The sequence below is a fragment of the Manacus candei genome, unplaced genomic scaffold (genome assembly GCF_025592945.1).
Source record: "Manacus candei isolate 608988 ecotype Guabito, Panama unplaced genomic scaffold, ASM2559294v1 h1tg000003l, whole genome shotgun sequence".
Classification (NCBI taxonomy): domain Eukaryota; kingdom Metazoa; phylum Chordata; class Aves; order Passeriformes; family Pipridae; genus Manacus; species Manacus candei.
The window spans coordinates 11,323,647-11,343,415 of record NW_026138051.1 but is presented as its reverse complement, the minus strand read 5'-3'; the positions used below and the strand labels follow the sequence as shown (position 1 = coordinate 11,343,415).

The 19,769-nt window shown below is 42.3% G+C and overlaps 1 protein-coding gene across 2 annotated transcripts; it reads left to right on the top strand.

Annotated features, from left to right (window-relative positions):
- The first annotated feature begins 698 nt into the window (after nucleotides 1-698).
- On the top strand, nucleotides 699-14,375 carry MOSPD1 (motile sperm domain containing 1). Of its 2 annotated transcripts, XM_051784946.1 has the most exons (7): nucleotides 699-810; nucleotides 5,749-6,005; nucleotides 6,189-6,264; nucleotides 8,991-9,217; nucleotides 11,173-11,334; nucleotides 11,925-12,017; nucleotides 13,708-14,375. In XM_051784946.1, exons 2-6 carry the CDS (start codon nucleotides 5,852-5,854, stop codon nucleotides 11,969-11,971), a joined length of 666 nt encoding a protein of 221 aa, XP_051640906.1. In that variant the 5' UTR covers nucleotides 699-810; nucleotides 5,749-5,851; the 3' UTR covers nucleotides 11,972-12,017; nucleotides 13,708-14,375. The 2 variants fall into 2 exon arrangements, with proteins under 2 accessions (XP_051640906.1, XP_051640914.1); XM_051784954.1 differs by lacking the exon at nucleotides 11,925-12,017.
- The last annotated feature ends 5,394 nt before the right edge of the window (nucleotides 14,376-19,769 follow it).

The following is a 19,769-nucleotide window of genomic DNA, read 5'->3' as shown; positions in this document are numbered from 1 at the left end:
GAAAACATTCTGCTCCATTAATAATCTTAAAATTGGGGATGATATTGGGTGGTGATTATGCATGGGTTTATTTTTATTATACAGGGCTTAAAAGCCGAAGTTGGGAAGAAAACTAAAGGAAGATGATATAGTGGATAATGCATAAAATGAGCTGAAGTCCACAACTAGTTTAATTTAATGAAAGAGGAATAGAGAACAAAGGTGACAGGATGAGAAGCTGTTGACAGGGACGGCGTGCCCCATTTAAGCCGTGCTGCCGTCTGGTCATGCAGGTCCGACTGAGTTGTCAATACTTTTATTGTGATTCACGCCGGGTGGGACACGGACCCTTCCACCGCGGGACGTGCCGGCGATGGGCAGCACCGGGGCGAGCCGGAGCTCCGGAGCCGCAACCCCGGGAAGGAAACACGGCGGCCTCGAGGAGCCGGGAGAGGGGAGGAACCCCTCCAGGACGGGTTAAACCTCAAGAACCGTGAGATGAGGTAAATTACTATTAAAAAACACCTTCCCGCAGGTGAGGAGCGGCGGCCCGGCCGCACACCCCGCGCTGCCCGCGGAGCCGCCCGGGAGGGCGGCGGGGAACGCTCCGAGAACACCCGCGGTGCCGGGGCAGCACCGAGGGGCGGCCCCGGGAGCGGCCGCGGACACCCCCGATCGCGGGAGCCCCGACATGGCGGCGGGGGCGGGCGGCGGGCGGGGCGGTGACGCGGCGGCGGCGGCGGCCGGTCGGTCCCGGCAGCCCCAGCGCTGCCCGCAGTGACGGGCGGACAAAGGGGCGCCGCGCCAGCCCCACCGAGCGGCCCCGGGCGGGTGAGTCGGGCTGGGGGGCCACACCGGGCACGGGGCGGGGGCGGCGGAGCCCAGCGAGACCCCCGTCCTGCCTTGTCCTGCGCTGTCCCGTCCCGTCCTGCCCTGTGGCGGGCGGGCGGCCCCGCGGGCCGGGCCTCCCTTCGCTGCCCTCGGCGGCGGCCCCGGGCCCGGCGGGGCCGCGATGGGGAGCGAGGCGGCGGCCGCGCTGCGGGGCCCCCGGGCTGGGGCCGCTGTCCCGGGGGTCGCTCCGGGGGGCGGCGGCGCGGGGGAAGGTGCCGGGCAGGGCTGCGGGGCGGGTCCCGCCCCGGGCCGTGCGGGAGTGCCGGGCAGGGCCGGCTGCGGGAGCCGCCGTTACCGCGCAGCTGCCTCAGCCCCGATCGCTGCTGCTGCTCCTCGCTGGAGAACAAAGAGGATCAATTAGGAGGGTGCAATTACCGCCGTGCCCTGCCGGCGGTACGAGCAGATCGGAACGCCTTTCCCCCCGCCGCTCTCCCGGGGAAGAGTGTTTGGCGTTTCGGGGCCACGTAGTGCTAACGGGGCACAAGAGACGTTTGAAAATCAGGCGGTTTAGTGCATTAAACACAACCTGAAAGTGAGAAAATAGAGACCAAAGTAAGAAAATAGAGACTAAGGCAGATGTGCCCTTGAAAGTCTTCCCTAGGATTCTTCTGAGCCGGAGTGGATCAGAAGCAGTGCACAGCTGTTATTTCATTTTTCACTGCTTTTGCATGCCTTTTAGTTGCGTTTGAATATTTCTTTTTGTTAGTTACCTCTTCAGCGTTTAAAAAAATGGACAGAATAGTGTGGTCCTAATAAATTGTGCTGTGAGTATCAGCATGATTTATTCATCTTTTAGTCATCCATGCTAATAGGTAACGCTCCGAGACTGTTTCATTTTCCAGCATCCTGGAGACAGTTACTAATTACATTTCTCATCACCCTGTGAGGGGGTAAACAGTAGCAGCTTTGCAAAGTATCAGAGCGGTTCTGCCAGTTCAAATGGGACCGTCCGCCTACTGAAATCCTTTGCAGAATATGTGCCTTCGTAGATCAGCAAATTGAGGTGAGGTTAACCAACTTGCTCAAGGTCATGGAGTGTCAGTGACAGAGTTAGCAGTAATGGAATCCAGCCATCCTGGCTGCTGGGTCTGTTGCTCTCCTGTTGGGTGACTCTCCCAGATAATTGCAGGTAGTTTAAACATTGTTTTGCGTAAGCCACGTTGAGGCCTTCAAAACATTTTGGAGAAACAAAATGCTAATGGATGAGCTTCAGTATTTGCATGTATCTCAAAGCGATTGCTCAGCTTGACACAGGAGGGAATTTTGAAGAAGACTTTGGGTTTACTTTGTAAATAGGCACTCAAAAGGCATCAGTTTTAGTAGTGTAGTAGGTAGTGTAGAAAGGCTCATGTAGATTTAGGGGATAGATCATGAGATGTAACAAAAATAGATTACGCTGTAATTAGACAGTTTTTAAAAGAAGAATTTGGACACAATGACTGTAAAGAGATTTTCTTCTGAATAAAGTGTTTACCCGATGACATTCTCTAGAGTTATTTGGAGTTGTTTGGAAGAAAAACAACCAACAAATGTGCTGGGAAGCCATGGTGATGAGGCCACTGGAAGTTAAAATGAGAATAAAAAACTTCTTCAGCTGGTTTATTTATTCAGCAGGTACTTGTTAAGTAAAAGCAAATCACAATCAGGGTTATTTCCGACTCTGGAGAGAAGTTATGTTTCACTTCAAGTTTTTCTCTGTTGAGTTAAATTTATGAAGAAAGGGATTTCAAAGGAAATGCTGGCAGATCTGTGCTATTGTGACACCAGCAGTATATATTTAGCAACATCAGGGAGGAAAGATCCTTATTGTGCTGAGAAAATGCCAGTGACAACTGTTTGTCTGGACTTCAGAGAGCATTGGGAGGCGAGCTGGTGTTGTTCAGGTGTTACACACTGGCCTGTGTCCTGTAACCAGCATTACCTTTGACAGATTCCTGCTCCTGCAGGAATGTCATCGGCAGTGCTGGGAGAAGCCCATCTGTGCAGTGCAGGTCACAGAGCTGAGACCACAGATCCGGGGTTGATACAGATTTATGTTGGGCGAGTAATTGTGGTGGCTACTGACTGCAAAATTTAGTGGTCACAGTGAGGAAGAGAGGCAGCTGAGTTTCTTTTAAATGAACTGGCTGGGCTACGTGACCTTATTCTGACCATGAGAGCTGCTGTGGGGTTAATCTGGGCAGGGAAGTTGTGGTGATACATGTACATTCTGTAAAAGTGTTCGCAGTTTCTTGTTGATTCAAAAGGTGTGGTGTTATCAAGACTAAACTGTCACGTCTCCCCAGCATGTGTGTGGTTTATAAATCAGTCTTTGGGAAAAGTGCTTTTACTGCTGTCACTTGGTGAGATGTCCCAGCAAGGTGACTTTTAAGTTAAAACTGTTGTCTCAGAAAGGACAAAGGATGCTGGTTGCCTGCTTAGGAATTCAGAAATTTATATCCTGAATGACACTGCTGTGTCAGCAAACATATCTACTGTAGGCCTGAGTTTGCCAGATATTCCTTTTGCCAGTTCAGGCGGTAACTCCTCGTCCAGCCAAGTTAAATAAGAAAAGGAAGCAATAACGGGATATACTTTTTTAAAACGGGTGGCTTTCCGTGTGCAGGTTGTGGAATCCTGGGAGGTTTGTGCACTGTTTTCAATGGATGTGTGAGAAAAATGAGCCTGTTGATAGGCTTAGTGATCCATTCCTCCACTGATAGTCATTTGTGGGGTTTTGGACACTAAACACTGCCACTGGCTGAGCTGAAGAAACTGGAGATGTGGTATGAAGCCAGGAATTGGAATGAAGCATGTACAGGGTTTAAATAAAAAACTGAAGCATCAAAATAATATTGATTATTATAAATAATATTTAAAACTTTTATTAAATATTGTCACTTAAGATATGTAGCAGTAGCTTGCTGTTGGTTGTATGGTAGTTTGAAACATTTATTCAGAAAAAATCCCTTTTGTTAATGCAAAGATTGCCTGTATTTCTGTCACACACAGTGTACACAGTGTAGATATGTATGAGACCCAAAGATTCCAGCCTACTCTTACTGCATACTGTATTGAGCTAATTTTGGTTAAAAAAAATTAATAACTCTTAATCTTCTACCTATGAGAAGCATCAAAAGAAGTTATTTTGTATTTCTACTTGCTGGTATTTTTTCCACATTAGCTTTTCATATAGTCCTGATATGTTTGAATGGAACAGTGAACCTCACTTTGCAATAGTACATGAAGTTGTTCAAGAAATAATGCTTACACTTGCTGTACAAGAGTTTGTTGATTCTTCTGAAACAAAAGGGATTCACCAAAATTCTAAGAAGCACTCACAAAGCCATTTCTTTTTCTAGTTCTTTTCTTAATAAGGTAACAGAACATCAGCTTGGAACCCTATCATTGGGGATTTGTTTTCAGAATATTATTAGTAGCATTTCAGTGAAGTGGAAACAAACTTGTACTCTGAAAAGAAACTGGATCGTGGGGAAAGACATTCCAGTGAGATCCATGAATTTAAATTCTACAGGGATAATTTGCTGTTTTAATAAATAAATTTAAAAGCTTAGTTTGTGAATAAGAATCAGAACCTGTAAATCTGATGGTGTGACAGATACACTCTAGTAAACATGTGAACCTGTGTCATGTTTCAAGTATGAAACCTGTATCTGGTGCTTGGAAATGTGATCATCATGATGTTTAGAATGCTGAAATAAGCGTTTGGTTTTGATTGTTCATAATGTTTGGGCTGCTCACTTCTGAAAGTTCAGAAACTAAATTTTTTAAGGTGCAACAAAACCAGTCTATTGGACCAGAGAACAGCTGAAATGTACCTTGTTTATAAAGCTTCATTGGAAGTGGAAATGACAGCTAATGAGTCAGTAGGAACTTTTTGTTCTTTTAATATTTTCTGCTGTAAAGTTAAACCTCAAAGGACACCTTCAGTTTGATAATTAACCTACAAGAGCTGCAATAAAATATGACGTTCTTGGGGGGTAGAAGACTTTGTTCTGTCTGTCATGTGTCAAGTCAATGGTATGTGTGCTGAGGAGTTTGGCCTTAATTTTATTTTGTGAATTACATTTGGGATTGTTGCTTGATTGGGTCATGGGTTCTGGTTTTAGTTCTGGAATGCCACTCAAAATAAAACAGAACTGTGCGGGTGGCAGAGGGAGAACTGCAGTGGTTGTACTTTGGTTGGAGGCAGTGGTGACAGAAAACCTGTTGTCTTTTTTAATCAAACAGTAAATCCCAGATCTGTTTGGTGTTGCTCATCCCAGTTATTTTTCAATTCATTGCATGTAACTACCGTGCAGTTGTAACAGGAGTTTAGTTTAAACGAACCATGAAGGTGTTCCCCATTCCTTTGTTCTGAATTTCTGGGATTTGACATACCTGGGTGCCTGGGTGAGCAGATACCTAGGCTGTTATTCTTCATCCGGGGAGGTCATGCCTCTGGAGAGGTTTCTGCCTAAACAGTGACTCCTGCTTATGTCATGTTTCCTCATTTCTGCTCTGGTTTTTCTTAAGTGTTGGTGTCCTGAGACACGGGACATAGGATGGAATATCTTTTTGTTATCCCTGTTTGGCTTGTGTTGTAAAGAGCCAGTATAAGCAACCCAAGTCACGGACTGGGACCCCAAATGCTGCTGTGATACACTGAAGAGGTGCTTATCCATTTATTTTATAGCAGTTTGTTAAATAGATGGAAACACAATGCAAATATTTTTTATATATCAGTATTTTTGAAGGAACATAAGTAGAGATAGATTCATAATCAAACATCACATTTTATATTTTTACACCTTTGTTGACTGCCTCAGTTTATACTAGTATAGACTTATGGAAATAATCTTCTTGCCTTTTCTCTTTTTTTTCCATTTTTTCCTTTAGAATTGCCAAAATGCTTTGGAATTCTTAAACGATTCAAAAACTGAAGTCTCTGAGGATTCAAAATCATAAGAACACAAGAAGCAGCAAGGAGGATTCAGTGCCAATGCAGCAACAAAAAAGACAGCCAGAGTTAGTGGAAGGAAATCTTCCTGTTTTTGTTTTTCCTACAGAACTTATATTTTATGCAGATGACCAGTCGACACACAAGCAGGTGTTGACTCTATATAACCCCTATGAGTTTGCCTTAAAATTCAAAGGTGGGTTTCTTAGGTTAAGTTCTGTTTAAGGGTTAGTTGGTGATCTTGAACAGTCCAATTATAATTCATGTAACAAATCATATCTGTGACAAAACCAAACTCGTGTCTCTACATGTGTCTGTTGATGAAGTTGGTGAGGTGTTAATTCATGATTTGTTACTACTCCTGTCCTTTTCGTTGCAGTTCTTTGTACAACCCCAAATAAATATGCGGTGGTTGATGCTACTGGTGCAGTGAAGCCTCAGTGCTGTGTTGATATGTAAGTAAAAGTTGTTTGGGTTTTTTTTCTAATATACAACATTTTATTATCTTTTTGTTATTTAAGAGGTAGTAAAATGACAGCATGTGTATAAAATATAACTTGGATAAAGTTGTAATGTTTTCCTAACCTCCTGTGTACTTGTGGCTGTCTGGTTTTTGCTGTTCTTTCACTCTAGGGAAGAGGTATTACAATATTCTTTAATTTTGTCTTTCGGCATAAATAAATTGCCAGTTAACACATCTTGTAGTGGAGTCTATAAACCAGCAGTGAGAGGAATGTGAGCCTCCTCTGAGTACCTTTTTGTAAGAAATAACAAGAAAAGCAAGACCCCCAGGGTTGAGATTTCTTTGTGAGAAATACTTGTTTGCAGATTGGCAAAATGGAAATGTATGCAGTTCTGCTGAGCACATTTTCCTGGGCCATGTTTAATTAAGGTACTTTTGCCTACCTTTCACCCTGACCACCCCTCCTGTTCTCAGATCTCTGTGTCTCCCCTTTACTTGCTTCTCCTGTCAGGTCCCAACCCAATAACTGAGAAAATAAGGAGGCTGGTCAAGTGAGCACAGTAATGTCCAGGGTCTGCAGGCTGCTGTAATTTGGAGTAGAGTAGGTGTATAAGCTAAAATTGACCAACTTTTTTTATCTTGCATTTGCCACATTATTTCTGTGCTGATGTACAGATACAGCTGAAGGAAGTGTGAGGTACCTAAAACAGTAGACTGAGCTTTTTGAATAGAAATTTTCCAAACTGTAAAACACCACCTGGGATCTCTGGCTAACAAATGGCCATATGCAGAAACTCCCACTATTGAATGAACTATCTTTTGTCAGATAAATAATACCATGCTTGGGGAATGGCTCTTTCCTGTAGACTGTTTTTCTTAGGTGTAATTTGAAAAATTCCAAGGACTCACCAAATAAAAAGGAAGTTTAAAACATGAAACTAAAAAGTTTCAGTGGGCAGGGGCAACAGTGCTAGAAATGGAACAAAATGGGTCAGAACACACCTCTGTATCAGTGAACTATTGTGGTCTTTAGCAGACTTTAACCAAATATAATCAAGCTTGCGTAATTCTTAAACAAATGTCTTTTAATAGATAAAGGAAAATAAGACATACACGTGTTTCAAGGGGATTTTTTTTGTGCAGGAAAACCCCCATCCCATTCCAGTGGTTGCTGTCTCAGGGCAGTGTTTACTGCTAGGATATGAGCAGTACTATGCAAGTGTGGCCATTTGCCAGATAAACAGATATTCTACAGAGCTTCCAATTATGCAATGATCTCTAAAAAGAAACAGGAGAATGTATCTGTTTATGAGGGTCTGCAGAAAATATCTCTGCTTGGCAGCAGATACATGTTCTCCTAGCACGGTGTTATGTAAAGATTCTGTTTAGGTTGGTAGTTAGTACCATGGTACTAAGAGTGGAAACACCAATTTAAAGGAAGTGTTAAAGGAAGAAATCAGTTGATCTGCTGTGCTGATATGCTGAGAGCTCTATGAATTAGGGTTGTCAGAGGGAAAAAGCTTTTTGTTTTAGTGAAGGCAGTTGCCCAGCCAACACTCCACTTGCTGAAAGGCTGTCATAAGCACACTCATTTGCCTCTAAAGTGACGTAAAACTCGGTATATCACTGCAGCCTTTTCGCTGGGGGGATGACTTGGTCTCTGTTCCTGTGATGAATAGTCTATTCAAACTAGATACCAGTTGCAAGCACTGGCTATGTGCTAATGCTTGTCGATATCTTGATGTGATACAGTTCCTTTAAATGAAGCCTGAAACACAAAAATCCATCCCTTCCTTGAAGCAATTTTGAAACTACTATCCTGTGTTACTAAGGGTGCAGTCATTTTTTTTCCTCATGAGATGGCAGCCCTCTTGAAACCAAATCACTTATTTGTAGGTATTTTTTTTCAGATTAGCTATTGTTACCTTAGAAACTTAGAATAACCTTTCACAAGAAACATTTGGAGAAATAATATAAATCCTTATTAACCCTAAGAGCTGATACCATTTTAAACCTAAATGTTCGAGCTTTTTAATGCTAGATACATATTTTCGTGATGAATCACCAATGCAGAGAGGAGGCAGTTGAGCAGAGCTCTGCTCAGAGGTCTGTTTTGCCTTTGATCAGTGCTATTTTAAAACTGTGCCTTTTATAGGTTCCAAACATGCTCATAATGGTGGGTTTCTGATTTTGAAAATCCCTAGCTCACTCTTGTCCACAGAAGGAATGAGTTTTTCTTCTGAGAATGTAGAATTGTAAAGCTTTGAGCCTGTTTTCCTCAAAAAGCTGAACTTCAGCTTGCCAAATACCTGTCCAAGTATTTGGCAGCCCTACTTTACTTCTTTCCTTTCCTGTCCACTCCAGTCCCCTCATACCTTTTAAAATCATTGGCCAGCATCAAACAACTTCAGTAAATTGATGTTTCATCAGGTGGCAGCTCAACCTCAGACTGAGGCAAAGGTGGATTGAGATAAAGAATTAACTGTTCTTTTTGGCCATCCAATTGGAGCTTATTATATATTTGGGAAATATGGAGGGGAGAGAGAAGGCAAGATCAAATCTTCAAAATCACTGAGTGATGGAGGAGGTAGGGAGGATCTGGATTATTGCAGTTTATCTGTGCATGGGGAAAAGAGGACAAACTTAGTGATATAGGATGTAATTCCATACATGCTTCTCATTAGTTGATCTGTTTGAAAATGTTGGTTTTCTCTGCAGTGTGATTCGTCACAGAGATGTTCGGGCTGCTTACTATGGTGTGATAGATAAATTCCGTCTACAAGTGTCTGAGCAGAGCCAGAGGAAAGCATTAGGGAAAAAGGAGATTATTGCTACTCTGCTTCCATCTGCAAAGGAACAACAACAACAAAAGGAAGAGGAGGAAAAACGAATAAAAGAACACCTGGCTGAAAGTGTCTTTTTTGAGCAGACTTTGTGTCAACCAGGTAGCTGAAATCTTTTACCTCTCCTGTCTTCTGAATCAGTTTTCAATAACTCAAGTTACTAGAAAGACTAAAATATTTTTTTAAATATAGGTTAAAATAAATTTGAAAGGAATTCTTTTTACTTACCTGTAAGACTGCTGTCTCTGTCACTGGGGAGTGACAGTACCCAAGAACCCAAACTGTGGCTATTCTGTTTGTGCTGCCTTGATCAATCAAGACCCTTTTCTACCCTGTGTTTGCATGTCATACCTTGGAGGGAGAATCCTCCCTTCCTCTGGAGCAGGAGTTCTGGTACAGCCAATGGGAATTTATCTGCCAAAGGATGGTAGTTATTTTTCCCCTTGGGCTCTTTCAGAACATATGCCCCTTCTGAGTTTGTTCCAAACCCATAATCCCCCGTTTCCTGATGAGCAGGAAATATTGCCAAAACATCTTCTGAAGTGCTCCTTGTTCTGCACCCTCTCCTTTGTCTGTCCCACAAGAACAGAAGAGCACAGTTGGGAGCTGAAAACTCTGCTCGTTTCATATGTGAGGAAGTAAATCAACAGTCTTGGGCAAAACCTGGGCCAAACAGTTAAATTGAAGGGGTAGGATAAAAAGTATCAAGTTCTACCTGAATTGAATCTAAACTGATTCTTGACAGCCTATAGTCCTGTTAGTTTTACTGATTTATATTATGTTCTTGTCACTGTTTAATTTTTCATTACAACAACAGAAATCAATTCCAGAAAATAGATGAACCTTATTGAGGGTGTTCCTCTTGTTAAAGCCAACCTGTTTCACTACTTATACAGAGTTTGTTGGCTGGTGAAATACCTTTTACTAAAGAAAACCTTGATGATAGATATTAATAGGATACACGGTTAAAGCAAACCTACAAAGATCTCTGGACTCACAGAACAAAATGTTACTGTGATAGTTGTTCCAGGACAGAGGGTTTGAACAATCTGATGCTGGTCTTAATCCAAGTACTACTTCTCTGCTTAAAAACCTTGTTGACCACATCTTATTGCTTACAGAAAAGCAGTAAACAAAGTGACTGCAGTCTTTGCATGTAACCTGCAACCTGGAAATAACAGATTTATGGAATTGAAATAGAGCACATATTGCTGGTCACTGAGGATAGAAAAAAATGATAAAAACATTGGCTAATTTCCAGTGGGACTTAAGGATTTGGTTGGAGGTATTCAGTTAACATGTTAACAGCTCTTTTCAAAGATGACACAGTGGGCCTTTGAGCAGGTTCCAGCTGTTGAAGTGCAGTGCAATAAAGGGTATGAAGGACTCTTTATTGTCTGTGGTTTGCATTTCCTTATTCTGGTGGTACTGGATGTCAGAGTGGTTCACTCTCACGGTTTTTAAAGGAAGGTTCAAATTTTACTGATTTGTGGCATCTATACTGGTTCTGTTGGGTGCAGCCCATGAATCCTCTAAAAAAAGAAGGGGAACTCATCTGGCCCAAGAACCTGTGCTCTTGCTGTAGCCAGGTTTTGCTCAGGAGATGTAAGCAGTTACCTGCTTGTGCAGCTCTTTTGGGTGATCTTTCCTAACTGATTACTAGTCACTGAAGGAACATATGAAGGAGTGCAGTGAGGATGCCTGGGGAAACGTCAGGCATTGCTGAGACACCCATCTGTCCTGAGTGTGTGTATATATAGCTGTAGCTATAGTATAGCTGGGCCTGGCAGGCTCTGCTCCTCCAGAAGGGAGTGGTTTGGGAAGTCATGTGAAAACAAGTCCCAGCATCAGAACAGGGAGCAGCCTCCCTCGCTGCAAAATGCAGAAGGTTTAGAAGGGTGGGTTTAAGAGTCATTTTCCACCCCCTCCAAACTGCAAAGGGAAAGGAAGAATCTCAGGGTATTGCAGCTCCAACGCACTGCAAACGTTTTTGCAGAATATTTAATGTTTATCTTGGTCAGATGTTCCTTACAGTTGGCACTGTCTTGCCTTCTCAGAAAACAGAACTGCCTCGTCGGGACCTAGTTTACTAACAGTCTTCCTGGGAGTAGTGTGTGTCGCAGCACTAATGCTACCTACATCGGGGGAAATGGAATCCCTGGTGCCTCTCTACCTCCACTTAAGTGTGAATCAAAAGTTAGTAGCTGCTTATGTTTTAGGTGAGTACTTTGGGTTTTGTAAACGTTTTCTTGCAAATTCTGTGAGTCTGGAAAACTTCATCTGTGTTTGCCAGTGGGTTCAGGAAGCTGGATGGAGACAAAGCACCACATGACATTTTGTTTTGCATCCCCACGTATATCTTAATTTGCAGCCGTGGTGACAGCAGGGTAAATTAGTTATTGTAAGTGTTTTAGACCAGATTTGAGTCAATACTTATTACACACAGGCTTCTACATGTTAATTTTACCTTCATTTGATGATGGGCCAACCACGGTCATCTGCCAACAAGACGGAATGGAACGTCCTGTTTCTTATTCTTGTATTGCAGTAGTTACTCTATTGCAGGATGTAGGGCTCTTGTGTTACTGTGTTTCTCCCTCTAGCCCCGGTGAGCTGGTTTGTAAGGCCCAATTCTCACTGCCTTCTTGATAAGCAGTTGAAGTGTGTAGCAGTAAGTTACTGTAAATCCTTTCTAAGAGACCACTACCATCCACAGTTCTTCCTGATTTGTAACTTAACTCCTACATTAGCAAGCATAGGTAAGTTGCACATTTCATTTATTATGACTATTTCTCTATAACTATTTCAGATTTGAAGAACAGTCACACTAAACTCAATTCTCCTGTCCAGAAATGAGGATTTACAGGAAACGAGCTAGGCAGCTTCAAACTGATAGCTAGAGGTGAGGTAGTGATGGGGAAAGGTGCAAGTTCTTGATGGTTCAAGCACAGTCAGCTGACTCACAGGTCAATCTGCTGAAGCAGTTTGAAATCTCACTTGTGGCTCTTTGCCCAAGCTGATGCTGATGGACTCTCAGATCAGGACCTTACGGTAATCCTCACTCTGCTTTTGTCTCTGCTTTTGAAAATTACTCCAGGTTCTGCTGGTGCCAGCTGCAGTATTAAACCATGTGACTTTATACATTTGCAACAACTGAACCTGTTTCTTGATTCCCTATGAATTTTTGACAGGTTTTGGTTCCTTTGGTGGCAGTATTTTTAGTGTTCATGGACAGATTTTTTTGTGTGCAACTCTTGCTTGTGTAGCAAGTCAATTATTCTTGAGAAGATGAAACCACTTTCTTCCACAAGGAAGTACAACTGGGTTGTGGAGCATTTAATTGAAAAGGGTTGTTATACCACACCAGCTGGGCTATATGACATTTGAGAAGTATTTGATTTACAGAAATTAGTTAAACCCTTTACTGCCTGAAAGTCCCTGTGCAAGTGGTACAGGCTTTCCTGTAAGCACCCTCTGTTGTTACTCTGCAATGATGGAATTAATCCAAATTAAGGCCTCCAGCAGTTGTGGTAGCACTGGTTGTCTGAGCCAGTATAGACCTTAAGAAATAACTGAACTGTAATTCCTCTTTAATGGATAAATTGCTGATCTGATGGAAGGCAGCATTACAGCTCTGTTCTGTCATGCTTCACAGTCTTCACAGTCTCATAAAGTAAATAATTTAAATCACTATGTAGTGGCAGGAGAGTAAAATAGTCTCAGAAACATCTTTATTCATGGTGAGGTCTGTAGGCTTTAGCTGAGTTCTCTGCAGTGAAAGGCTGTTATATTGACATCATCTGAGCCTGCAAGAAAGACTGCCCAAGAACTGATAAATTATTATTGTGATGTTACATAAGGTTGGAATTCAAGGAGCCTTAATGTTCTTCCCTTGCCTTGTGCAATATAACCCATGGCTAAGAACTTGCAGATTTGTACTTTTTCCTGTATCAGCACATAATTAAAGTGAACTTTTCGGTGTGCCATGAGTAGGTTTATTAGTCCCACATTTCCTGCTTTCTTCTGGTTTTAATTGTTTTTAACCTCTATCAGAGCAGGTTTTTTTTCCTCCCTCTTTAAAGGTCACAACAAAGAGTCTGTTGAAAGCTCTCTCTGCAGACTGACAAGGAAGCTTAACATCTTTGTGTAAAACTAGTCTTTGATCAGTTATTCTGCACAGAGCAGAAAAAAAGCCTTGGAGCCTTCAACTAATCTGCCTTACTGATGATTCAGCATTTGAATGACACTGCCCATAACTGGCCCCCATGAAAACTGGGGTTTGGGTTCTACTGTTACGCTTACCTAAGTCAAAATCTCAGTGTTAAGATTTTCCAGTAGCGAGATCAGTAATTGCTTGGAGTATTTATAGCTTCTTTAACATTCAGTGATTAGATAAACTGCACTTCAGTGTTGGATTTTGACTACATCAAAACTTGGAGCAATACTTCTAATATTTAAGTGTATGTATAAATGCATTCTGCATGTATTTACACACTTTTACATTGTTTTCTGGGCTGTGACAGGGTAAACTGTATTTTAAATGTTTTATTCAGTGAAATTGAAGTGTTTATTTCTTCATTCTTGTCTTTCAGGTCTCATCACCATGGTTATTTTGAGAACATGAGCAGTGAGTTCATAGGATGTCAAACACCTTACTGTATATTCACATCATGAATGTGGACTGCCTTTTACTCCCATTTGGCTCATTAAGATGCTAGCAAAACTGTTCAGTGATTTAAGATACCTTCAGAAGTGTAATATATTTTAACTGTGTATAATAAACGAAAGACTCAAAGCACTTTGCAGTGCTTCTGTAACAGACAGCTATGAAATGTTCAGTGATACCTGTGAAAATAATTTGAAAAACTTTTATATCTACGCCTACTGTAAAAAATCCTTATTAAAGCAACATTTGTTATTTTTAGTCTATGTTCACATCAGTGCGTGATCACTATAAAAGCAAACTGTCTTCTGTAAAACATTCATTTGGTTTGTGGTTGTACCTGCCAAGGCTGGCACATAACACTTCTGTATACAGACCAGAGGGGTCAGAGTCATGACTGGTCATTGAAGAAAATTAAAAGTTCCATCAGTGAAACTATGAAATAAACCATGAATTTTAGGTGAAGAAGTAATTCTCAAATTTCTTACTTCATCATTACCAATATATCACTGAGTGCTCGTTTTCTTACTTGGGGGAATAATTTCTGCAAGAGCCATTTTGTATCACAATTGTAGACAATAAAAACAAGTTCTGTAATCAGATCCATTCATTTCTTAGGCATGCATGGAAGTGACATTAACAGAAGTTGTACTCACCCTGCACACTAATACAAAATTCACCATTTTTTCTATTTTAGAGACCAAACTAAGTATAGCAGCAAAGGCATTTCTCTACACAGTCCCTACCCCCACAGCTACCACAGGGACTTCTTTTCTGTCAGAAACTCCTGCTCAAATACCAGTTTCATATTTGAGGTGAACATTTATCTTGTTTCATATAACAAGTATTTCCCTTGGTTTGACATTTCATTGTTGAGATGTTCATTTTAAAAGGGCAGCTATTCTTGCATTTGAATCATACACACAAATCTTTGTTCATAAGAAGTCTATAGAATATGCTCTGATATGAATAAAAAATTTGGAAATGAAACCCTTCACCCCTGCATGTTATGGGTCCCTTTTCTGCCTATGCATGGAAGTACAGAAAAACCATGGAAAAAGCTGTTTCTTTTAAAAAAAGGAGAAAGAGAATTTGAATTCGAGTTGTTATTCACTACATTTTTACTTATATCAGTAAGTCTTTAAAGGGCAATAAAATGTTATTTTAGTTTGATTCTCGGAAGAACTGAGATTGTGTCATCAATCAGTATCAGATGATAAAGTCAATCATTAACATTCACTAAAAAAGACCCCAAAATTGTTCTTAACTGGCTGAGTAGGTCAAGTCCCAGAGCCTGCTGCAGGCACAGCTCGTCTCCAACACTGAGCTCATGGTTGGGTCTATTTTCCTGCCACTGCAGGGCTGTATTCTTGTAGCTTCACTGTTCTTCACTACCTCCACTGTTAATTCTGATTTTCACAAGGTAGTTTAACCTGCTGTTGCTTGGGGAAGGGTGAGGGAATTGAACAGAAGTTGGGGAGATAAAACTGCCGTGTGGTACCTTATCTTAGCACCCAAAAGCCAGGCTAAACATTTAATTGTGCCCAAGCTGATTAAAAAAGCCCAACACAAACCCGCTTTTTTCCCCCCCATATCTGGGCATTCCAGTCATGGGCCAGGATCATGTTTTGCCAGGCACTTGGAGAAGTACTGAAGAGACAATTTCACCTACAGGAGCTGAGAGTCACTGTAACCAAGTCTGACACTTGCAGCTGCCTCAGTCCTGCAGGACAGCAGGTGCCTGGGGAAGGGGGATCACAGGACATGGACCCAGACTGCCAGTGTTTGTTTTCAAGGTATCTAAAGAGTAACGATTGGTTTAGAAAAACACTTTGACCAAAGAAATCAGTAACAAAAAGTAATCATCAACCAAATAGACTAAAACATTGGACGACTACTTTGTCAAGGGCAAGCAAGGAGCAATACATAGATAAAAAAAAGATTAAATGCACAGTGTAACTCAGCAGATGCAGATAAAACTGGTGCCTGGGCGAAATAAGGATGACAAGTGTGAATTCTGACTTCTTTCTACTTCAGGGAGGTTGCAGCACACTGCGGAATCACTGATTTATCAACAGTGTTGGGAAAACGAGATCTGAGGACAGTTTGAGTTCAGCACTGTGAGGGGGAATATATCAAATCATATTGCATCATGGTCACAGAGGGGCACTAGTAAAAATTTACCAGGTGGATACACAAGATTTTTAAGATATTTCCTGATTTTATATATGTGTATATGTATATATGTGCATGCATACACCTCTAATGCTTACTTAACAGGGGCTCAGAAAACACTGAATGCCTTTGGAAATAAGACCCAAGACAGCGAATATGCCTCCTAGAAACAGCAGGAAAAACAGTTAAGTGTTCACGTCATTTCCCATTCCTGACTCCTAACACAAACAAACAGTCATTTCCTTGCAATGGACAAGTATTTTCAGCAGACAGTTGGGAGGGCTTTGAGATCATCCAGCAGAAACAATCCTCGTGTTTACCCAGCACTTGCCGTGGCACCGATATCTCAAACGAGCCATGCTGGCAGCAGGAAATGGGAGCCCTGCCGAGATCGCTTTCGGGAGCGTCACTCCCAGTCGCTGTAGGCTTGGTACATGATCTTCTCGAGGTGTTTGCACTTGTCTGGATCAGAAAATGCTTAAACGACCCTGTTTTCTCTAGAGGAGAAACTTGAAACTGCAGTAAACGTGTTGCTGTTTCAGAGCTCCAGGGACAGATGGGGCTCTCAGGGAATCGGTTCGTTCCACCAGGGATCGCAGCCGATGGAGCCCCTGAGACGGGAGAGTGGGTCCGGTCCCCTCACATAGCAAACACCTGGAAACAGATCCTGCCCTGCAAAGGGAAATGCTGGGCTGCTGCTGCCATGTCTCAAAACATGTCCCGGGAAGACAACAGGGCGTGCTGTCAGATGGGAACAGTCACTGGTGCTGTGGAAATAGCTCCACAGGGGCATTTCCAGCAGCTCCAAGAGGAGCCCATGTACCTTCAACAACAAAGCAGAGAAATCCTTCCTGCAATCAAGTAGTTAAAATTGTCAAAGCCAATCGTATGTTATTTCATCGTATGTTCCTATGTAGGAAGTATCTGATAACCAACAAGCCTAAACTGGAAAGAGGCTGCCAAATAGGTTTGGCAATAAATCACCACATTTTAGTCCTCATTTGTCAATGTACATTTAAGATACCTCACTTTCCATGTAACAGCTTTCCTTATAAATGCCAAGTTCCACCATCCCTTTCTTTTGTCATGAATGTCCTACTTCAGACTTACATTTATTGGTAATCCACCTCACTGGAAGGGCAAAACTACAGAAGGGAACTTGCCTGAGCCAGTAAAACAGTTCCAGGAATGTTTTGTTTACAGGAAAGAGAGCTCTCAGGTGCCAAGTGATATATGCTTTAGAGGGCCCATGGTGATCCAGGGCAACATCAAGTTTAAGGACCAGCAGGTTTTTGAAAAACCCTTGTACAGGAGGTCTTAAAAACACCTCGAACCTTGAATCACCTTCTCTGTCAGGTGGGAGTTTGAGTTCTCGGGTCAGCTCAGGTGCTTTGCCCTCTGACCCTGCATGAGACCCTTTGGGCAGAAAAAAGAAGGGAACAGAAAGCCATACAAAGCATGTGGGGCTGAGCAATCCTGGTATTGATCCTCCTGCCAGCTGCGTGCAGAGAGAGGGGCTGAGTGGCTGTAGAAAACAAGTTCCCTCCTGTGTCCTGTGGAACAGGGCACTCACCTGTTCACAGCAGGGTAGGGAAGGCACCATCTCTCTCTAGAGCTGGAAGAGAAACATCTGAAGCTAATGGTGCTGCAGTCTTCCCTGCAGGAATAACGTGCTGCCTGAGGAAATTAAATTAAGACTGAAACCACTGAAGGAGAGTGAAGTACATTGTTGCCAGCACCACATCACTCATTTGTTACTGCTGCACAGAAGATGGTGAGGATTGGGAAACCACTGCTACACCATCAGTGAGAGCCATTTACAGATAAGGACTGTGTAAACCAAAGGAGCCCAGGGGACAAGTGTATCCTCAAAAAGGAGTGCTGGGGGAATGAACACAGGCAGCGACACAGCATAACAACTAAAGCCGAGTAAGGGGATACACTCACTTTTGGGTCTATTTTTGTCTTCTATAGAAGCTCTCCACTGTACACTAACGAGCTGTTTACTTTGGATAATGAACTGTAGCTAATGCCCATCAGCTCTTGAAAATCTGCAAAGCTGTATAACCATGCTGACAACATAATGTGGAATTAAATGCAGGCAAAGTAACTGCACTGGCCTTCGAAACAGCAGAGACTCTGAAAAGGAGTAATTTAAGCAAGAGCACAACCATGATTACAGGCACAGTCAAAGCAATGAGTGACCTCCTCACTGTCAGGAAAAAGACTGGTAAGAAGGTCTACCTGACAAACAGACTCCCTGTAATGGAATGTAAATCCATGTTTCCAATTTAAAACAAAAAAAAATAAATTTAACAATAAAATTTACAATAGCAAAACATTGTTTACAATAGCAAAATGAGAGTTTTCTTCTCTAGAAAACTGCAGACACTCGGCTTGAGTAGGAACATCAACGCATTAGACAAGGCTGCGCTTTGACAAACAAGAAACCACCATCAAGAGACAAATAAAACTGCAGTAAAGCTCTGGAATCCCGAGTTCCATCAACATCACCAAACCCATTAGTGCCTTTCCCTCAGGAATCTGCCAGGAATCTCCAAAATCGAAACCGACTGCTGAAGTGAATGCACTTTGAAATGAAAGGATGTTGATGTATTTTTAGCAGGAAGCTTCTCGCAGCACTTTCAGTGCCAGCTTTATTTAAACCAGCTTGAAAGACAACACAGTACCTGATTTCTGTGCCACAAACCCCGATGTGTGCTATGCACCTAGTTTTGATTCTTCTCCACACAAGGGCAAAAAGTAACCAGGAGAGCCATGTTTCCAAAGATTAGTACCTGCAGCAAAACCTGCTCCCTCTTCAGCAGCTTTTCCTCCTTAGGCTGACATGCAGCAAAATTCTAAACATTTACATACAATTGTTTATCATGGAAGGAAATCTTAAATAATAAGCATTTTCCTAGGCTCTCATGAAGCAAGTAAAAGATGAAGAAACTAAACCATCAGAAGAATTTTAAATTTGATAAATGCCGGATTTGTCTGAGGAATCTTCATGGCACTGGGGATGTCTCACCAGTTCCTTGAGAGACACAGGGAAGCCAGCACAAAGGCATGTAGAGGCCTTGTTTGGTTTTCGTTTAAATGCACTCAACTCCTCCCCCCTTCTGAAAGTTCTGTTCCTGAGCCAGCTACTGAAAGTCAAACAAGGTTATTCTCCTTCAGTGGTTTATTTTTTCCCCTCCTCTCTCTCTCTCATGCTTCTACCACAAAATCCCAACAGGGGAAGCAATCTCGCCCCTCCAGGATGTGCACAGGGTCTGGGTCTGGGTCTGCTTGGAGTGCTCTGTGACTCTGGAGCAAGGCCTGGGCTGACTGGCAACTTGTCTCCAGATTATCAAACAAGGATGCTCACACCAGACACAAAGAAATGGGAAGGCTCCACTGTACAGGTAAAAAGATCACCCAAGACATATCCTTAAGAAACAAACCTGAGGTGACAATTGTTTGCATCCAGTTATTGAAACGGACTCTTGCCAAGGACTCCTCTTTGTGTCAGTAAGGTTTTAATTACTGTACTGTAGCTGTAAACATTCAATTGCATTTACAAATATTTTAACTTGTTGCTTCCAGGAGAAGAGGGATCAATTTAAACTCCATCTGCCAGTTGGTGATGAGAAAGGTTGCTTAAAACAGGATAGAAAGAGCTCACAGAGTTTAATTATGACTCCTGAAGTTCTCTATTTTAAGTAAGTGAGTTACGACTCCGACATATGCAAGAATACAACAGCATAAAGTGAACACTTCTGAAATGACGACTGCCAAGGGAGGCACAAGCTGTTCTCAAGCTCATGGAGT

What these genes read in the sequence shown, in the direction of transcription:
- MOSPD1 (XM_051784946.1), top strand. Translation starts at nt 5,852, where the DNA reads ATGCAGCAACAAAAAAGACAGCCAGAGTTAGTGGAAGGAAATCTTCCT. An exon ending in GTTTGCCTTAAAATTCAAAG is followed by an intron (nt 6,006 to 6,188) that starts GTGGGTTTCTTA and finishes TTTTCGTTGCAG; the next exon opens with TTCTTTGTACAACCCCAAAT. An exon ending in CCTCAGTGCTGTGTTGATAT is followed by an intron (nt 6,265 to 8,990) that starts GTAAGTAAAAGT and finishes TTTTCTCTGCAG; the next exon opens with TGTGATTCGTCACAGAGATG.